Here is a 20,338-nt window from a genome sequence, read left to right as displayed (position 1 = left end):
CTTTTAAAAGAAGTTGTTTTCATGTCTTGTCTTTTTCAATTATTGACATATAAAGCTATTTGTAACTCTGTTTTGAAAAGCACTTTATAAAGAAAAATTAGTTAAAAGAAAAGTATTTGTAGCTGTGGGGGACGGTCAAGATAAAAAAAAAAACAAGCAAAAGAAACAAAGTCACACTGCAGCAACCCCCTCCTCTGATAAGCATCGAACAGTCCCTAAAAGGTTGTAAGTTAAGAACGTTAGTGAAGCTTTAGATACATAAGAGGTAGATGATACTAAATGTTGTATGGGTACACAGAAAACTAAATACAGCATTAATGTGCAGGCGTCTTTTCTCACCTCTTCTCGTGGACTTCTTGAATGTTTTCAATACCGATGGCACTGCTTCGCCTGGAGCTGAAGGGACCAGACTTCTTCCTGGTCGGGCTTTTCCCCGGGATTATCAAAGACTGCCAGGGAGAGAGGGAAGACAGTAAGAGTCAGACTACTTCTAATGCCTTAAATATTATTGAGTAATATCAAGTTATCTCAAGAGCATATCAATCTATGTATTTATAACTGGGGGGAGTTTTTGAATTTCACTCTTATTGTATTCATTTGGGGGAAGAAGGCTGAACAGTAACCCAGCTCCCTTTTGAGTTGTTACTATGATGAAAAAAAAAGTTTAAGTATGCACTTAGCGGCTTAATGTCAAGCCCTGGTGCCAGTCTTTCAGCCAGCGCAGGGCACACTAAGGCGGAAGATGAAAGATGGATTTAAAGGCTCCAGGGCCTACCACTAAATATGCTTTCTCAGCGACTGCTTTGTTCATTCAATCTCCCTTTTAAAGCTCTTCAAATAAGAACTTGAAAAAGCCTTTTAACTCAATGTGGCTTCAAAGAGCATGACGGGGATTCTTTTTTTTCTTCTTCATAATTTCTCTGCAAGGGCGTCATTAAATCATTAATATTCATAATTTTTAAACAAATAGGGAATTAAGCATACTGGGATTAAAATACAGAATAGTCATAAAGGAGTACAGAAGGCGAACATATATTGCAGTAAAGCAGATAGGACAGTGAGAAGAGAAGAAAATGTACAATATTAGTCAGAAGAAAGCCAAAGTTGGGTTCTACTGTCTATGTGCTACAGTCATACGACAGAACAGTGCCTATCTTTAATTGCTTTAAAGGTCCAGTGTGTAGGATTTAGGGGAATTTATTGGCAGAAATGGAATATAATATAATAAGTATGTTTTCTTTAGTGTATAATCACCTGAAAATAAGTGTGTGTGTGTGTGTGTGTGTGTGTGTGTGTGTGTGTGTGTGTGTGTGTCATGTTTTAATTAACTTAGTGTGAACTGTTTATAATAATGCGTTTACATTTTAGAGCGCTTTTCATAGTAGTCAAAGACACTTTACATTAGTTAAACACAATCATAAAATAGAATACAGTAAAGTACACACACCATCATTTACGCATTAAAAGCCATTTTAAAAGATGAGTTTTGATGAGTTTATATCTACATAGGGCGGGTACTCATCCATATTTTTACAGTAGCCTAGAATGGACAAACCAAATATGGGCTGCAGGTAGTGCCATTTGCATTTTTTTGCAGCCTTTCCATGATAAGAGTGGAAAAGTGAAACTGCTTTATTCAGAGTTTTTATCTATTTAAATCACTGGATCTGTTTGTCTTGGAGAGGAAGAGACCTTTGCGCGTAATTCAACTCCCGGTAAAAACCTCCTGAATGCACTGATCTTAAGTTATTAGTGAAAAAGGTGAGCACACATTAGCAGGTGCTCAGCTAGCAGGGTGGTGGAGACAGGGTAGGATTGATTTGCAACATGAAACTTCTTCTATGTTTTTACCTGTTGTTAATTATTGGATCTGTTTGTTTTGGAGAGGAAGAGACCTCTGCTGATAATTCAGCTCCAGGTAAAAACCTCCTGAACAATAAACACTGAAGGAATCCCGACCTGGAGAAGTTTCAGCTAGTTGCATTCATAGACTGTGAAAATAATGGACATAGCTAACATGACGTCACCCACTGGTTTGTGGACTCTGATTTTGAAGCCTTGAGTTGAGCATTTCGGCCATTGACAGCTTGGCTTTTGGGAGCTAGGAGTGACCATATTTGGCTGAGAGGCTGGCGCTGTGTGGAAGTGAGTGGTGGCTCTGTCTGAGAGGAGACTATCAGCAGATAACCTGTCACTCAAAGCAGCACACCCTTAGTTATGCATAACTTTAAGCCTTAATAAAATGAAATAAATGAGTTTAACAAAAATCCCTGTACAGTTGTCATAAGTAGGGAAATTAGCTAATGAGACCAAAGTGGTCTTTTTTTGGTACCAGGCTGTAAACATGTTTACTTCTGCTTTAAAGTTGGGCATTTTGACATGGGGGTCTATGGGGACTGACTGGCTTTTGGTGCTTCTGTGTTGGCTTCATGTTTCAGCCCTGGAGGCTGCTGCCTGGTTCTAATCTGCAATCCTCACTGCAAGATGCCTCTAAATCCCCCTGAATCTCACACACTGTTCCTTTAAATGATTTTCAGATGGTAGTCTATGTAAAATCCAAAAGATTGGAAATCATTCAATTAATGAGAGAACGTGGAGGAGAGTATCAATATCTGCTTCTGTTTTATGACAGATTGAGCTAATGCTCTGAATGCAAATATATCCTGTCTGTAACACACAATGCATATTATGTTAAATACAGAAATGTATAGAGAAAGGTGTTTGGCCATGAAGCAGTGGAGCCATGCAGGCAAAACCAAAAAAAGGAGCAAAGAGGAGAAACAAGTAGTTAGAGAGTAGTTAGAATTAGACATGAACCTCTTCTACTGTTCCTATCCCTATGGCACTGCCTCGACGTCCATATTTACTGGGACTTTTGCCTGGGACAAGCAATGACTGAGCCACACAGGAAGAGGAGATACAGAGAGAGAGAGAGAGAGAGAGATAGTGATGAGGACAGATGACAAAAAGAAGAGAGGAGGGTAAAAGGGAGGGGAAGAGAAAACATGAGATATATACAAATATATATGAGATTCCATGCAGTCAGTTGTTAGCAAAATACAAAGCATGTGCTAACTGGAGAATACAAAGAGGGACATTTTTGGCTCCATGGGTGCAATACAGGCAGCTGAATGGGAGAGAGAAGTAATGAGTCAGTTTATGTGAGCCATATGCCTGCGAGAAAGAGGATGGAGAGAAGATAAAAACAGCAGAGGAGGACACACAGCATGTTATACATTAGCTTTCACAGCGAGACAGGGTTATGGGCAAAAAGCAAGCTCAACTTATATCTTCTTCAATGTAGAATGTTGGTTAATAAGTGGTTAGTTATTTTTGAAGGCAATTTCAAATATGATCCAGAAATACAGTATTAATGTGGGTGTCTGTTTCAAAATGATTTTTACCTCTATACCCTCAGCCCCCCAAAATATACAGTATATAGTCTTTATACATCAGACAAGCAACCATATGCATAGTCACTGTTAAAGGAATACTACATTCCCCAGATGACCACTTGTGTATCAGTTACTCACCCTGTGTTATGCTGAATTTATTTAATTTAAACCTTTTCTCACATGCCTCCATGGTAAACAGAGAATCCAAAGAAAATTCTTAATAATGGAAGTCATTGGGGTCCACGTTTAACAACAACAAAACTGCATCAAAACATCTGTTCATAAACTCTCACACAGCTTGTGCAGTATAATCCAAGTCTCATTTATCCAGTTGTATGCTCAGTACTTCCCAAACACATGCACTATTGCTAAAACCTTTGGATTTGAACTGAAAGTGAAACTTATTTTTGCTCCCTTCAAAGCCAGACTTCATTCATAAAAACAGTAATTTTACCTCGATGAACATGGGAGCTGCTGGTCGACCACTGCCTCCATCAGTTAGTTAGTTTGTGGTATTGTGTGACTTTGGTGTTTTAAAGGGTTAGTTCAGATTCAGCAAAGTCACAGACTAAGGGGCCGTACACATGCCGCGTTTTTTGCGCATGCAGTTTAATTGTTTTTAATGTAGATGCACAGCAGGCATGATCAAACGCCAGATTGATGCCGTCGCAGCGCACATGTGTTTGCGAGCACCCATTTTTCAGGCTATGCTCTGAGATTAACTGAGTTCAACTTTTGGAATGCAGCAGCGAACACCGCATGTCATGTGACGAGGAACAACCAAGCACAGCCAACATACATCTTTCCCTTCTTCCTTAAATATCAGTCTGTGATGGATATGGAAAAGTTGATCATGTTAGTGCAGACACAACCTGCCGCTGCGCTGTTGAAAGCTGGCACCAAAAGGCACAAGGGCAGCGCCCAGCTCCCAACCTCGTGTTTTCCAGGCGGTTAAAGACGCGGCATGTGTACGGCCCCTAACAAAAACCTTAGAACCGTAGACCTTCCATGTTCAATGAGGTAAAATTACTGTTTTTGTAAATGGAGTCTGGCCTGGAAGAGGGCATAGATAAGTTTCACTTTCAGTTCAGCTTCAGATTCTATTTTGGGGTCTGCACAAGTTGTGTGAGGGTTTGTAAACAGATGTTTTTGATATAGCTTTACTGTTGTTCAGCATGGACCCCTATGTCTTCAACTGATTAAGAATATTATCCATTTTTGGATTTTTCATTCAGTGTGGAGGCATGTGAGAAAAACAAAGTTTTCTTCATGATTTTAACACAACACAGGGTGAGTGACTGAAGTACGAATACTCATTTTTGGGGTTAAGTATTCCTTTAAGTGAAGACCTTGTACCTACAATTTAAGGGCATGTTTGACTTACAACTGAAGGGCAAAAAGCTCCTCTTTGGGGCCAAAAATTGTTATGCAACACTCAACTTTTTACAGTGTTTGCAGAGCCAATCATATACTGTTAAAAACTAAAAAACAAAATACAAAAAAAAAAATGACAGTTTGCAGATACAAGGTTTTCACCTGATGCCAGAAATAACCGTTTGTTCATAATAACCATTAAAAAAATAAAAACGACACACTTCATCTTGCACACATGCACACACACTCACACATACACACAAACAGGACTCAACCCACATTCATTATAATTCAAGTGAGCACTTGTGAGCAATGCAGATGCACAGGGATTTCAAAAATGACAACACAGATAATAAACAGCAGGTATTAGAAGCAGCTTTAACCCCGGGGAGAAATTCCCCCTGTGTCCTCAAAGCATTCAGGTCTATGAGTGTCCAGTCACTCCATCTTGTGGTGGCAGACAATGTGCAACTGTTGCAAAGTGAGAGCCAAGTTTAAGACCCAGGCATAAATGTTCCACTCAAGCTCTTCTCTGTGAGACATTAGTGCAGCAGGCAAGTGAGGGAGGAGGGGGCATGAACTCTAGTAGAACTGCTGGGGGAGGGGGCAGAGGAAGCGAGAGTCGCCTCACTCGAGACCAGGAGGAGTGGGTCTGTACTTACTATCCCTGGGATTTTGGGGCTCTCTGCGGGCTCGTGGTTAAAGCTGCTGCTGAAGCTAGTAGAGAATGTGTGCTGCTTCTTGAGAGAAAGACCCATGGCATCCATTGACTGGCTCCTGCTGCGGATCACCCGCTACAGAGAGAGACGAGGAGGAGGAGATACATTCAGATGGCGCTGACCCCTGTGACCCCCTCAGCATCGCTGTACGGCGTTACAGGCTGAGAGGAGCCTCGGGGCTGTCCCTGAACACTGACCACTACAGGCAGAGAGCGCCGGCCTGATGCTAATCCTGACAGACAAGGAAGCGACAGAGAGCACTGCTAAGCTTTAATGCCCAGAGGAGGGTTCAGATGAGTCATTATGCTAGATAGGTGGTAAGAGAGGAGAAGTAGAAGCACCAAGTGGCTCGCAGATGTCTCGCCACACTGAGTTTAAATACAGCCAGGAGAGGTTTAAAGCCCAGCGCACCTCTTTGCAGACATGGAACAGAGTGTGAAGGCAAAGGCATCTGATGATGAAAGAAATCTATCCATCCACTTTCATATTATGACAGAATCATATAAATAAGGGACTAGTGAGTGAACACTGGAGCATGCGAAGAGTGCAGCAGCACGAAACAGCAAGGAGGCATGAGAAAGAAAAGCCGGGAAGCCAGGAGTGGTGTGTTCCAGCAGGACAGAGCAGCAGAGCTTCTCTTCAGTCAAATTGACAGAGACTGAGGGAGATTGATAAACCTTTACAGCCCCACAGCTTGCATATAGATAAGAACAACCCTGAGAGACTGCCAGAGAAAAGACACCCTTCTTTACATCCACAGAGGAAACATCTGACAGCTGGTAGAAAAGGTTAGTGTAGATACCAATTTTATACTGTTCCTGTGCAGTAACAATACTCTTTATAGTTTTATAACGACACTTAAAGGTATAGTTTAACATTTTTGGAAATGTGCTTTGTCACTCTCTGGCCAAGAGAAGACGCAAAGCACTGGTGTATGAAGCTAAAGCCAACAGCATCAGGTTCTCTCAGCTTAGTATAAAGACTAGAAACAGAGGGAAATGGCTAACTAAGCTGTGCGAAAATAACAAAATCCAGGTACTGGCACCTCTAATGCTTGCTAAATAACACATTATATCTCACTTGATTTTATATTTACAAAAGCCAAAGTGTAAAAATTGCAATTTGTGGGTACTTATTTCTTGAGAAATATTCTAGGTCTAACTACCTGTTTCCCCGTGTTTCCAGTCTTTATGCTAAGCTAAGCTAACCGCTTCATATTTAGGAGACACAAAGACAATTTTCCATCCAACCCTTGGTGAAAAAGCAAAGAAACATAGTCCTTAAATGTCAAACTACTGTAATGGAAATAAGCCTATGCTTGACTTAAAGGTACAGTTCACCCCAAAATCAAAAATACATATTTCCTTTCTTACCTGTCGTGTATCAACTTAGATTGTTTTGGTGTGAGTTGCAGAGCGTTGAAGATATTGGCCATGAAGATATCTGCCTTCTTTTCAATATAATAAAACTAGATGCCACTCAGCTTGTGGTGCTCACAGCGCCCAAAACAGACATTAGAAAAACTCAACAGCAATGTCTTTCCAGAAATCATGACCTGGTTACTGAAGATAATCCACAGAACTTGTTGTGAGCAGTTTCATGTAGGAACTATTTCCTTCTACTGAAATACACCTGCCAACCGTATCACCGCGCAGAAGGAAGTGTGCATCTACTGCTAGCTCACCTAGCACCAGTGACCTAGCTAACATTACAGCTCAGCAAAGCGAAGGAGGATGCCATTATTGTTTACATCTCACACTATCACAAGCATCAGCCACTCATCCATGAGTAGATGCACGCTTCCCTCTGCATGGTGACATGGTTGATGGGTGTAGTTAGGTAGAGAAAAAATAGTTCCTACATGAAACTGCTCACAACAAGGTCTGTGGATTATTATGAGCAACCAAGTCATGATTTCTGGAAAGAGACATTGCTGTTGAGTTTTTCAAATGAAGTTTTTTGATGCTTTGGGCACTACTAGCCGAGTGGCATCTATTATATTTTGAGAGAAGGCAGATGTCTCTATGACTGATATCTCAAACACAAGCAAACAGTCTAGACTGATAAACAGCACTACTGGTAAGAGGAAAAACAGTTTTTTTTAAATGTTGGGGTGGACTGTTCCTTTAAAATTGCCCAAGTGTAACTAATAGTCTTGCTATCTTCAAATTACAAAGCAAGGTGTTTATGAAAACATGTTTTAGCTTAATTTTGTTTCTTTATTTGAAGCAGAGAGTTGCAGAGAGTGAAGCTGTCAGTTTGAAGCTCCCGCCTCTGCTGCTGCCTCTCCAGTTACCTTGAAGGACTCAAAGAAGCCTCCTCCTCCTGCACTCCCGTTTTCCAGTTTGTCGTCGTCTCCTCCGACACCCATCATGGCCTGACTGTTGACATGGAGCTCCTCATAAAGGGTCTCTAACAAGGCCGACCTTGTTCGTTCCTTACACACACAAACACAAAGAGTGAAATGAAACAAAGGGTATTTTCAAAATACTATAAATGTTTTAAATGCTTTACGACGACTCACCTCTAATTTGGCAAATTTCTCAGCTTTGTAGCAGGCATACTCTGCATTAATGAGCTTAGTAAAAAGGAATTCATGGAATTCAGGGCCCTGGGAAGAGACAAGCAAAGAGACAAGGCAACATGTTGGATTATCAAGAGGGGGAAAGTGCACTGGTTAGAGGACACAGTCGTTCAGATCTACAGGTTCTTTCTCTTACTTTTTTAAAGACAGCAGGGTTGGGGAGGGCCGGGCCAAAGAAAGGTACATCATCTCGTGCTGTGACTGACACCTAAAAATCATGAGTAAGATGAAGGTTAATTAACCCTTAATCACAGGAGGCAATGTCAGCTCATATTAAGGGAGATTAATTACCTTGTAGAGAACATTGTCAGTGCAGGGGTTGACCACTTGGACCACGATGTAGGCGTGGAGGAAGTTGGAGGCGATCATGTCCGGTACAAAGGGAGTGTTTTCTTCTTGGAATAAGATAGCCACAATGTCGTTCCCTATGTGCCTCTTTCTCTGCAACTGCAATACACCAGCCACATAGCAACTTAGAGGGTAACTTTTTTGTGTCTTAAGTAACTTATAGGAACAACTTTTTTTTGGAATTGGTCCAGAGGCTTGTATGCAGGATTTGGAGATAGCAAGGTAACTTCAGGGTTAACTCGAAAAATACTCTATTCTAATGTCACATATAGCCTGGTGATACCTACACAGAATTTATATCTTGACCGACGGTGAATATTTTCAAAGGCTCTACATTTTCTGTTATAAGATTACTCATTTACATCCTGCATCACTGACATTGCAGGACAGTATTGTAAATACTTTTGTACTGTTTCATCTCATATGATATGAAGCCATCTCCTTCATTCATGGTTGTGATGATGTCACTCGTAGTCATCACCCCCGCCTCTTTTACATGGACACGCTAGTGGCTAGATAGGAAAACCCAGAGTTGACTGAACTAGTTGATAACTAGCTTTTAAGTACTGGTTATCCAGACGGCCAGTGTGACGGGTTAGTCAAACCTGATAACGAAAAGGTATGTTGGGTAAGTTGAACTGGCTTCGTAGTACAGGCCTCAAGATTGAAGGAGAGTGGCAGTGGCAAAACTGGATGCAATGTAATCCATAAATGAGCATCATCAATTTATGTCCACTAAAAGCGTTTGTGTTTTGCCACCGACAGGCTCAGATTGTTATTTTAAGTGTCTGACATTATGAAAAGAAATAATACAGAGAAAAACCTTGTTGTTTAAAAAATGTGATCTTTTTGTTTTACCAGAAACTGCCCCGAAAATCACTATCACTAAACCCACCAGACTAAGACCAATTAAAGAAACAGTAATTTTATCATTGCAAAGCACACTTCTTTCAAAGTCAACAGAAGCAAAATAAAACACCCAAAAGCCATCTTGGTTCGTCTATTTTCTGTTTCAACAATTACCAACTCTTGTTTCACTGAAATAAACCTTTAATTTGCCCAGTTAGATGTGAAAATATGCTGGTTCTATACATGCTTAAATTGCTCTTTATTCAAATAGAGTCTGGTGGGTTTGATGATTGTGATTTCGTGGCTATTTCTTGTTAAAAAAAAAGGATCTTACTCTTTAACAAAAATGTCTATCTGAGTCGTTTCAATAATGTTGTCAGGCACTTACAGTTACAATCCTAACCTGTCAGTAGCAAAAACAAACACTTCGAGTGGACCTAATTGACGCTGCTCAATTGCCCTCAGGAATTACATTGCAGCCTGTTTCACAGCTGGCAGCTGCAGCAGTCTTGCTCAGTACTGGACCAGTTTCAAAAATTGTTGTTCCCATTAATCAATTAGACACAAAAACATGAGAAAATGGGGTAGAGCTTGGAAAAAAAAGAAGCTTCCTTTTAATGACAAATTAATTTAGGGGTGAATTAATGCAAGCTGTGCAAGGCAATTATTTTAGGATGAAAGAATGCTGATGCAAAACATTGGATGATATTCATTAATGTTATTTGTTATCTGCAGGTTTCGGAAAGGGAAAATTATGAGGACAAATTTATTGTAATGCTCCCTGGAATTGATTTTGGAAGACAATAAGTAAAAAAAAAAAACCTATTGTTGCAGTTTCTACTAATTGTTGATAAACACCAGCCATTAAAAGAACACTTTTTTAATAACAATGACAACACAAAGCTAGCAAATGTGGCACATTGCCAAATTAACAGCTAATAAATTGTGTGAAACCTCCATGAGAAAAGTATTAAATTTCCTCAGTTTGTGTTTAATAAGAAGATAAAATGACAATTGCTTTTCTTGTTGTATAATCAGGCTCTGATTTGTGCCGTGAATAGACTGTAGAAAGCATAATAAATACAAAGAGGTGCTTCCTCTTAATTCTTCCTTTTCCCTGTCTCAAATCTGAATGCATGTAAATTTGTAAACCGCCACAAGGGTTTGCTGTTTCTCCTCACGACAGCCTGAGCAAGCAGCTATTGGATCAGAGGAGCCAATGCCTAACACCCACTACTGCTGGGGAGACTGAGCATATAGACCTTGCCTCATCTGTGTTTGTACAAACGACGACAGCAAATGGTGTGAGAGCTTGTGCTAATTAATCAGTGTTTGTGTGAATACGCGAGGCGGAGTAGGAGGACTCGGTCGTGTGAACAATGTGCTTTAAATCACTGAGAGGGAGGAGTGCTGCTCACATATGCAGACACTAAAGCATAAATTTAAAGTGATTCATGTTTACTACCACTGTGTTCTTGCAAATATATGTTGCGGGTGTTTAGCACAGCAGGGAGGAACATGCAAAATATGGTACTACAATAACCAGAGGGAACCTGTCTGACTGCTCACAGTGAATCATGAAAGGTGTGTTAGCCTGGTATTGGATTACAGTACCTGCTGGGTGTCCCCATCTGTGTAAGGCAGCTTTGTGGACACATGGAACATGACCTCTTTGTTGCGGTAGTTGCAGTAGACAGACTCAGTGCCAGTCTGCCCGTGAGTCACATCTAACCCTCCACGGAAACTGCAAGCACACAGAGCCATGTCTAACAAGATATTCACTGCAGTGCCATGACCATCCTTCAAGTAGCTGGCCTGACATACTGTAAATTGCGCTTGGCATCATGCTACAACTATGTATGGCAGAGTATATATAGTGCCTTCAAACCAGAGTCAGATCCTTACCCTTTAAAGTTATGCAGCTCAATTTTCTCTCCTAGAAATTCCAGGAATTCTACAAAGGCAGGACTCTCTTCACTGTTGCCAAACAGCTCTTCCTCTGAAGTCTGTAACCAATAAAAAATCCCTCATTAACATCAAGGCTTGGAGGACAAACGGATTTCAGCAGCAGGGCTGAGGACGATTTGTATGGTTGACTGTGTATTGTACACCAGAGTCCAGTAATAACAGCACTTGTCTCTGTATTACAAATAAGCAAGCAGTAAGGACAATGTGTGAGGAACAAAAGGAAAACTGATCACAAGAGGTAAGATCTGCATACTAGAGTGCCTCTGAGCATTTTATATAAGGTGTGTTTTAGTGCAACAGATCATTAGGGCTGATAACTGAATGCAGGGGAGTGAAGTGTATCCGGTGTGTTTAACACAGTGCATTTGCATTTCAGATCGATAATATTACTTTGTATAACAGAGGGTTTAAAGACAGGCTTAAGGAAAAGCTGGTGCAATAGTGATCAGCTCTGTCAGACAGTTGACTATCTATTGACAACAAGTGCAGCAGTGATATGAACAAATCTGCCTCAACAACACAGAGAAACACGCCTGAGAAGAAGCTTACGTTGCTCATTGAGTATTTCTGTTTTGTTTCCTGTGTGCAATATGCCAAATTAAACATCATGCCTTTCTCCACTCAGCGCCCCTTCTGAAGAGAAAGTGTTCGGAAGCATGAACAGAAGGTCCTCACTGTCTTTGTGACATGGCCCTCAGTTCTTTTACAGTTTATTTAACAGTGTTTTTAAACAGGCTGTTCTCTTTCACTATTTGTACTTGTACCTATGAAAAGTAATGCACAATTTTTTTAGGCGGTGATCATGTGACCTATATGCTGCAGGCTGTCCTTCATCATATGACGAGTGCGCAGGATAAAGTCAGGTCACACAGTATGAAGAGCGACAAAGTCTGCGTAGGGAGAACAAGCCTGAAGGAATAGTGCTGAGCCAGTTTAACATAGCAGCCAAATTGGGCAATTAAAATCCATCACATGATGCCATGGAGACCAAAAAGACTTTTTCCCATAGACTTACATTGTAAATCAGTGGCAAATGTTTTTTGAGCATCACAACCTCCTACAAAATGACTCATTTCACTTTCAAAATTTGATTCATTCAGTCTGATAACATTTCAAAAGTCGACACGACTCACATGATTAAATCATCTCAGGTTAGTGGGCAACTTAAGCAGAAGTTAGCTGCTTAGCTGACAAAGTCTCTGGTGTGCCTGCATGGGCCCGATGATACGGAAGGTACAGGTAATTTTACACACAGAAGTCAAACTTTTTTGGCTTGAACTGAACAACTTTCATAGGAATGAACAGGGACCTGTCTCTAACCCTGTATCTGTAATTTCTTCATACATCCATGAGGAGGGTGATGTATAGGTCAAACAAACACAAGATACCAGGGTTCAATAGTACCATGTGAAACCAAAAGTCAGTGTTGAGTTAAGGTACATATTTAAGGTCAAGTTGTCACGTCAGTTCTGACATGACGTGATGTCAAGTGAAACCCATAAAAAAGAGGTGGCGACACACAGATCCCAAAGAAAATTTCAATTGGGTGCTGGATCAAAAAACTCAAGTGAAGATGAAAAAGAAAAAGATGATATGCACACCAAATAGAGCTCCCATTACTTTATAATTTTATTTTGTCATTCGTGACGTTTCGAGCACGCAGGCTCTTCCTCAGACTTGTTAACGTGAAGTGAAAACCCAAGCAAAAATCTTCCTCAAACCCCAACATCAGGTTCACACTTGACACAGAAGCGCTGCAAAGGATGCTGTTTTACTGTGGAGCACTGACGGCTTGCTTTGTGCACCCATGTTAACCGATTGGGCTGCTTACACCGCAGTGTAGCGCCGGGCGCCCTGGCTGGCTCACAATCTGCAGCAATAGTTTTTGTGTCTGGTCTATTTTTTTCCACAAGGCGCAAGCAAATTGGGTAAGAAAACACACTGATAATCCTTTTTAAAGGATATAAAGGATATACTAATATGATACAAATGATCTGACTATGATAAATGATAGAATAGACATCCCATGCTTCCACATATATCCTAGTTGTGTCTAAACAGGGAGCAAGACAGATGAGCAGAACCACATACTCACTCACACACAAACACACAGACACAAGCAGACAGAGACAGAGCTCTACATGTAATTTAAACAGAGCAGAATCAGAGCAGCTAGCTGACCGATGCGGAGAAATTCACTTCTGGTGTTACTGGCTAGGCGACTGTGCAACAATTAAACTGGAGTGCTTCCATGTCCAGTATGAACCCAGCATCACCTAGCTGGTAAAGGCATTATTTCACAAGATATCATGGTGCTAATTCATAAGGTATAATTCGACATGTGTTCAGAACTTTTCATGAGATATCATATGAATTATATGGGCATATGTTTAAACTACTGCACGGCTCTCCACTGCAGATCTCTACATACTGATGTTTCCATTCAAAGGTACAAGTGCCCTCAGCAAAGCATTCAGCAGCTCCTCTGCCCCCCACATAGTAAACAAGAGGGCTGTGATTGCCTCAGAAAATGAGAGGGGGCGATGAAGACAGCCAGTCACTGGGCTGAAAGCCATAATTAAGACAGAGGAGGACTGAGCATTATCAGCTTCCTTGAGGAAATCACAAATTACAATGTATTGTACATTCTCGTTGTTCATGCACTGAATACAATGAATATAAATAATGCATGCACTTCCACAGAACCACCGAGGACCAAATTAAAAAGAAGGCATATTTCCTTTTAGTTTACATTCAGACTTTATAGCTCACCTGTCCAAACTTTTGATAGACGACCCCAAACTTGAAATTGTTGCTTATCACATGTTCATCGAAGGTGACAATAAGTCTTGAAGCCTGTGAGAAATATAGAGATATAACAAAAAAACATTTAAGGATGAGTTCACAGTTTTCCAAGACTGGTGACCACATGAATGTCATCATTCCTCTTGTTCATACCGGCCTTTAAGCGATCTCTCGCTAACTTGCTACCAGTATAAGTGATTGGAACACAGTGTGTAGGATTTAAAGGGATATATTGGCAGAAATGGAATATAATATAATAAGTATGTTTTCTTAAGGGTATAATCACCTGAGAATAGGAGTCATTGTGTTTTCGTTACCTCGAGTGAGGTGTTTATAGCTACATAGGGAGCGGGTCCTTGTCTATGGAGATTGCCATGTTGCAATGCCATGTTTCTACAGTGGCCCAGAATGGACAAAAGAAACACTGACTCAAGATAGGGCCATTTCTGTTTTTGCATTTTTGGATTTTCACGTTGGCAACCGTAGTTACTAGGGATGCACAGTATTGGATTTTCTCAATAGGCATGGTAGTGCAATGGTTAGAATTGTCACCTCACGGCAAGAGGGTTCCTGATTTGAACCCATGGTGGGTGATACGATCCTCGGGGTAGAGGAGCCCTTCTGTGCTATCTTCCCACAGTCCAAAGACATGCAGGTTAATTGGTGACTCTAAATTGTCCGTAGGTGTGAATGTGAGTGTGGATGGTTGTCAGCTCTGTGATAGTCTGGTGACCTGTCCAGGGTGTACCCCACCTCTCGCCCAATGTCAGCTGGGATAGGCTCCAGCCCCCCACAACTCCAAACAAGAAAGCAGTTGCAGAAAATGAATGAATGATCCGATATGCTGAACTATAACGGCACATTTGGTTGATAACCAATGCCACTTTTTCCCCCACCTAATTCTAGTGATCAAGTCTCTTCTGTAGTGGAATCAACATCATGCTCTCATCACAATGGCCCACTAGCAGATGGAGACATGACACACATCGTTTTCAATGTATGTGATATTTATTCATTGTGCAAAACAAGAAAAGCACGTTGGCTGATTAATTTTAAAGCCAATATCGGCTGATACTGATAATGACATTATCATGCATCCTTAGTAGTTGTGATAAGAGTGTCAGAAAAACATTGATTCTTTAACATGAAACTGTTTTATTCATAGTTTTAAGGGGTTTAAATTGCTGGGTCTGTTTATTTTGGAGAGGAGAAGACCTCCTGGACAATGAACACTGAAGAAATTCTAACTGTGAGAAGTTGGGTAGCAATCTGCAATCCTCCCCACTAAATCCTCCTAAATCTTACACACTGCTCCTTTAAGACAGACTAAGACAGACAAATTGCAGCCCTATTGTTTAAAATCATCAGATGTGTACAACTGGAAAGGACACATACAGCAGCTGCAACAATACAAACCAAACCAGATCTTACTTTTGGATAAAGGACAGGAAAAAAACGATCCACATTGACCTCTTCACAGACGAGCTTGGGTTTAAAAAAGAGAGAGAAAATGTTAGAACATGGTTGGACACATTCCCAGCAGATAAATCTCTGCTTCATAATAACAACTCTTTTTACCTTGGCCATTTGGACCACATTGGGAAACTCCGTCAGACAGGAAATGGGGATCACATCATGGTAGGTTTTCAGCTTGGTCCTGGTGATGTCATAAAACAATCAGTGCGGTTTCTAAGCCATAAAAAGTGATGCAGCATTTCTCAGAACCTATCAAATGGGGAAGAGATGATCCGGTATGGACCATTATCAAACTTGCCCACCCTCGCCTCTCTTTGCTTTCTCTCCCTCCCTCCCTCCCTCCATCCCCCCTTCCATCCCCACCCACTCGCTGGCCTAAATAGTCCATCTGTTACACTGCTGTGGAAATGACAGTGCTGTTGACACTCTCTCAGGCTTTATGACTCTTACGATAACACCCGTGCTGGTAGGATGTGTTTATCCAGTCAATTCTGGGTATTTAGGAAAAGAGAAAATGGTTCATCCTGCATATATTTTTCCTGTTGATGGTGAAAGTGCTGACATATTTTTAAGGCTACAGTCATTACCTCAGAAGTGCAGCTTTATTTTCCTTTCTAAATTAAGCAACATTGTACTGCAGCATGTATGCATAATGTATCATTACCTGAGCATTAGACGGAGATGTTCCTGGTCACCAATCACATCGTACTTTAGCGAGAACACCAGATGTCCAAGGGCACTGTCCACTGAATAGTAATTAAAGTGTTCCTGAGGGCAGAGTACAACAAGGATACGGCCATTTGTATCTGTCACAAACAGACACGCGTGCTCCAGCCATTACCCATATCCTTCCAGTCTGAGGAGCTTTCCCTCTGCTGTTGCTCTTCTACTACAGGCAGCTCAAATTTGTTCATATTATGCGTGTGTAAGAACAGGTGGCAAAGCCTAATGCATCTTCATTAGCAGCAGTGCACGAGGTGTCAAACAGTGAGGCTGGTCGCTGGTAGTGGTTCATTCTACCGGGATTTGCTTATTGCTTATTCATTTCATTACTATAATGAGCAAGAAGTGAAATTGATTGTGAAATATTCTATGAGAGTAATGAGGCTCATTTGTGAAGGAAGGAAGCTGTTATAATGACGGCCGTCATGAGTATGACTTTGGTAATATCTCTCTGAAGACATTCTGAGTACACACCATGTAAGAAACATGTACATCTGCCTTTATGGATAAATAAACCATGTCATGTTCCTGTCATTATATTTAATTGTATGATCACGAACATGGAAATTGAACATGGGTGAAAAACTATGAACTACTTCATCTGAAAAATCCTACAACACACCACTACTGCGTTCACTTTTTTTGGAGAGAAAATACACATTTCTGCCAGTGTAATGAAAAAAAATAAATTTCAAGTCATTATATTAGGAAATTTCTTCAATATACACCCACTGGCCACTTTATTAGGTACACCTTGCGAGTACCAGGTCGGACCCCCTTTTAATTCTTGGTGTCATAGATTCAACAAGGTGCTGGAAACATTCCTCAGAGATTTTGGTTCATATTGACATGATGACATCACACAGTTGCTACCATGCTTTCATGTTGTTTTCACCAAATTCTGACCCTACCATCTGAATGAGACCAGGCAACATTTTTCCAATCTTCTATTGTCCAGTTTTGGTGAGCCTGTGTGAACTGTAGCCTCAGTTTCCTGTTGTTAGCTGACAGGAGTGGCACCTGGTGTGGTCTTCTGCTGCTGTAGCCCATCTGCTTCAAGGTTGGACGTGTTGTTGGTTCAGAGATGGTCTTCTGCAGACCTTGGTTGTAACCAGTGGTTATTTGAGTTACTGTTGCCTTTATATCATCTTGAACCAGTCTGGTCATTCTCCTCTGACCTCTGGCATCAACGAGGCATTTTCACCCAGAGAACTGCTGCTCACTGGATATTTTCTCTTTTTCAGACTGTCTTCTGTAAACCCTAGAGATGGTTGTGTGTGAAAGTTTCTGAAATACTCAGACCAGCCCGTCTGGCACCAACAACCGTGTTACATTCAAAGTCACTTAAATCCACCTTTCTTCCTCATTCTGATGCTCAGTTTGAACTTCAGCAGGTCGTCTTGGCCATGTCTACATGCCTAAATGTATTGAGTTGCTGCCACATTATTGGCTGATTAGCTATTTGCATTAACAAACAGTTGAACAGGTGTACCTAATAAAGTGGCCTTTGAGTGTAACTCAGTATGACTTATTGTCTCAAAATAATTAAGCTTCTCATTATTTCGAGAAAGTTTCCGAATATAATGACTTACAGGATCTTTTTTTTTTAATATCACACTGGTGGAAACGTACTTTCATACTTAAATTTCAGCATAACAAGCTAAATATATTTTCACAGTAACATCAACATGTTATCAAAATGTCATATTTTTTGTTTCTGCCCACATCCTGGGAAACAGTTATTACAGCAAAACATTGTACATGAAGAATCTATTAAATATCCTCCTGTTTTGGATGTAGAATTTATATTACTTAGTGGAATACTAACAGAGATTCAGTGCAAGACTGATACATATTTAAAAACAATTTTATCTGCAATATATATTTCATAAAATTTGTATTTCTGCCTTAAACCTTATGAATAAATTATTACAGAAATCACGCTCAGGCATCCACAACATGAAGAAAATCATAGGCAAAATTTAGACCATGGAGCAAATTACATTTATACATTTAGGTCAAGAGGGAATTTACCGCTACACAAAAGACGACGATGGAAATGTTTCAGTAGGGAAAACAAACATATGCATGAGCTTGTTTAATTAAGGATTGAATGTGTATTGGATTTTTGGCATCAACCGCTCTCGTACTGTTGTTCTTTTCTCTTTTTATATTGTGTGTGTGTTACCTGTGGTGTCATTTTCGAGCTTGCCTACACTGTCACAGATATTGCGTCCTCTGTTTCTTGTTTGCTTTTCAAGATGACAATAAAAAGTAAAAATCATACATTATGTAAAAAGAAATATCTCTCTCTGTGTGTCAAAGCGGCTAACCTTGCCCAGGAAGTGTTTCCGGAAGAGCATAGCTATTGTGTTACATTCCAGCTTGGTGCGGGTGTTTGGGGACGGAGGTTGCAGCTGCTCTATGTCCACTGTGTCACTCATCTCATGGTTGGTCCCTTCAATCCAGTAACCCCCAAACTGCGGCAGGAGGATGAGAGGAAAGGGGCTTTTTCTGCCCAACACCTGCCACAAAATACAAAATAACGGGTTGAGAAACAGAGCAGTGTAACTGTGAAGGTAATATCAGGACAAGAATAAAACTGAGGTGATGTCTGAGTGATGCAGACGGACTAATGATTAAAGTACTACCTCATGGACACTTGGGTATGGAATGTAGTCCTCCTCCGTCTGAAAAAAAGAGTAAAAAAAAGCTTTGTTTCCTCATCAAAGAATAAAAATAACCATGCTGTCCAACTCTGTAATCCCAAAGGACACTGATTCAGAGTAATTGCATAACTGTTATGCATTGAAAATCAGTTTGGAGACTACATAGGAATCAATTCATTGCTTGATCAAAGTATTGCCATTGTTTTAGACATTGGTGGTTTAAAATATTTTATTACACATCTTGTTAAATTCTCTGTTGCTAAGACTTCACCATGTCTCTCTGCAGAGCATCAGAGAACATGTGAGTCTGAATCCAAACCTGCTCTGTTGGTGTAAAAATGATGGCAAGGCTTGAGAGCGTCTCCCTGCATTATGAATAATACTGTGCAACTGTGCTCCCAAGTAATCAGCCTGTCTGGCAGAGCGAGATATGGCAGCGCAGTCATGAGACAATGACCGCATCATGTGAATAACACCGTGTCTCTACACGGAGAGTCGCACCTTGAGAGGGGGAGGAAAGGTGCATCTCTGCTCGTCCATCCTGTTGCCCTACAAGAGGAGAGGGTGAGATAAAGAAACCAGAGAGAGAAATCGCTCAGTCATCAACACACACACACAGGCTGCTTTTGCAATCCAAAAAGTCAACACGAATATCTTTACTCAAACACTTATTGTTGATTACACACACAAAAACAGTTTGCATAATAATCATGTCCTGAAAGACCACAACAAAAAACAAACTGAGAGAATATCAACCCTATTACATAATGACACAGTTTCCCCCAAGAGGTATGCAGCAGGCAACCAAGCAAAGTCAGAAAGGGACAGATGGAAAGACACAGAAAGAGATACATTACACACACACACGCACACACGCTCACGCACAGCAGATACCAAAAGGCAATTAAAGGATGCTAAAGAGCAGGCATTTGGGAGTGACTGAAACGTCTGTTAGCACACAGAGGAAGAGCGGTAATAAGACCCCAGGGATTAAAAAGATGCTGAGCTAAGTGACGTTCCTACACTTAAAAACACCTACTGGACCTGAGGTGTGAGAGTGTGTGTGTGTGTGTGTGTGTGTGTGTGAAAGAGAGAGGAACAAACACAGACAAAGAGATGCAGTGATGCTAAATAGGGGCTAGGTGATGGCGCCTGGTGTCACGGAGGACGATACATCACATCGATATATTGTCTGACTGTGGAGAAAACACAGTCCTGCATCACATCCCCTGCTGAAGAGGAATATTCATTTCTAAAATATTCAGATGGATGTTGTGGCCACTGAAAGCCACTATCACTGATATTCATTTTATATTCCTGAAAACAGTGACCAATGTGATGCACAAACATGATGAGTTTTGACGCGCTCCATCATAAAACTCTTACCCTGTTATGTGTGGGATCGCGTGATTAAAATAAACTTCCCCT

At 40.8% G+C, this 20,338-nt stretch overlaps 1 protein-coding gene across 17 annotated transcripts in view; it reads right to left on the bottom strand.

The window, feature by feature from the left end:
- The window catches only part of LOC117258338 (rap1 GTPase-activating protein 1-like), a 103,415-nt gene that overhangs the window by 7,252 nt on the left and 75,825 nt on the right, over nucleotides 1–20,338 (bottom strand). For 13 of the 17 annotated variants that reach the window (XM_033629157.2, XM_078169841.1, XM_033629144.2 and 10 more), the window contains 16 exons: nucleotides 19,412–19,459; nucleotides 18,893–18,931; nucleotides 18,575–18,766; nucleotides 16,183–16,286; nucleotides 15,621–15,699; nucleotides 15,474–15,527; nucleotides 14,010–14,093; nucleotides 11,175–11,275; nucleotides 10,884–11,013; nucleotides 8,364–8,519; nucleotides 8,209–8,280; nucleotides 8,013–8,099; nucleotides 7,785–7,925; nucleotides 5,432–5,563; nucleotides 2,818–2,895; nucleotides 340–449 (listed from right to left, as the gene is read on the bottom strand). In XM_033629157.2, coding sequence (XP_033485048.1) covers nucleotides 340–449; nucleotides 2,818–2,895; nucleotides 5,432–5,563; nucleotides 7,785–7,925; nucleotides 8,013–8,099; nucleotides 8,209–8,280; nucleotides 8,364–8,519; nucleotides 10,884–11,013; nucleotides 11,175–11,275; nucleotides 14,010–14,093; nucleotides 15,474–15,527; nucleotides 15,621–15,699; nucleotides 16,183–16,286; nucleotides 18,575–18,766; nucleotides 18,893–18,931; nucleotides 19,412–19,459 — 1,607 coding nt within the window. The remainder of the gene's footprint in view (nucleotides 1–339; nucleotides 450–2,817; nucleotides 2,896–5,431; nucleotides 5,564–7,784; nucleotides 7,926–8,012; nucleotides 8,100–8,208; nucleotides 8,281–8,363; nucleotides 8,520–10,883; nucleotides 11,014–11,174; nucleotides 11,276–14,009; nucleotides 14,094–15,473; nucleotides 15,528–15,620; nucleotides 15,700–16,182; nucleotides 16,287–18,574; nucleotides 18,767–18,892; nucleotides 18,932–19,411; nucleotides 19,460–20,338) is intronic. The other 4 variants (XM_078169846.1, XM_033629147.2, XM_033629148.2 and 1 more) reach the window with 3 other exon arrangements.

The sequence above is a fragment of the Epinephelus lanceolatus genome, chromosome 8, assembly GCF_041903045.1.
Source record: "Epinephelus lanceolatus isolate andai-2023 chromosome 8, ASM4190304v1, whole genome shotgun sequence".
NCBI lineage: Eukaryota > Metazoa > Chordata > Actinopteri > Perciformes > Serranidae > Epinephelus > Epinephelus lanceolatus.
Note: the sequence above shows the minus strand (reverse complement) of the source record. Positions and strands in the feature narration are given on the sequence as shown.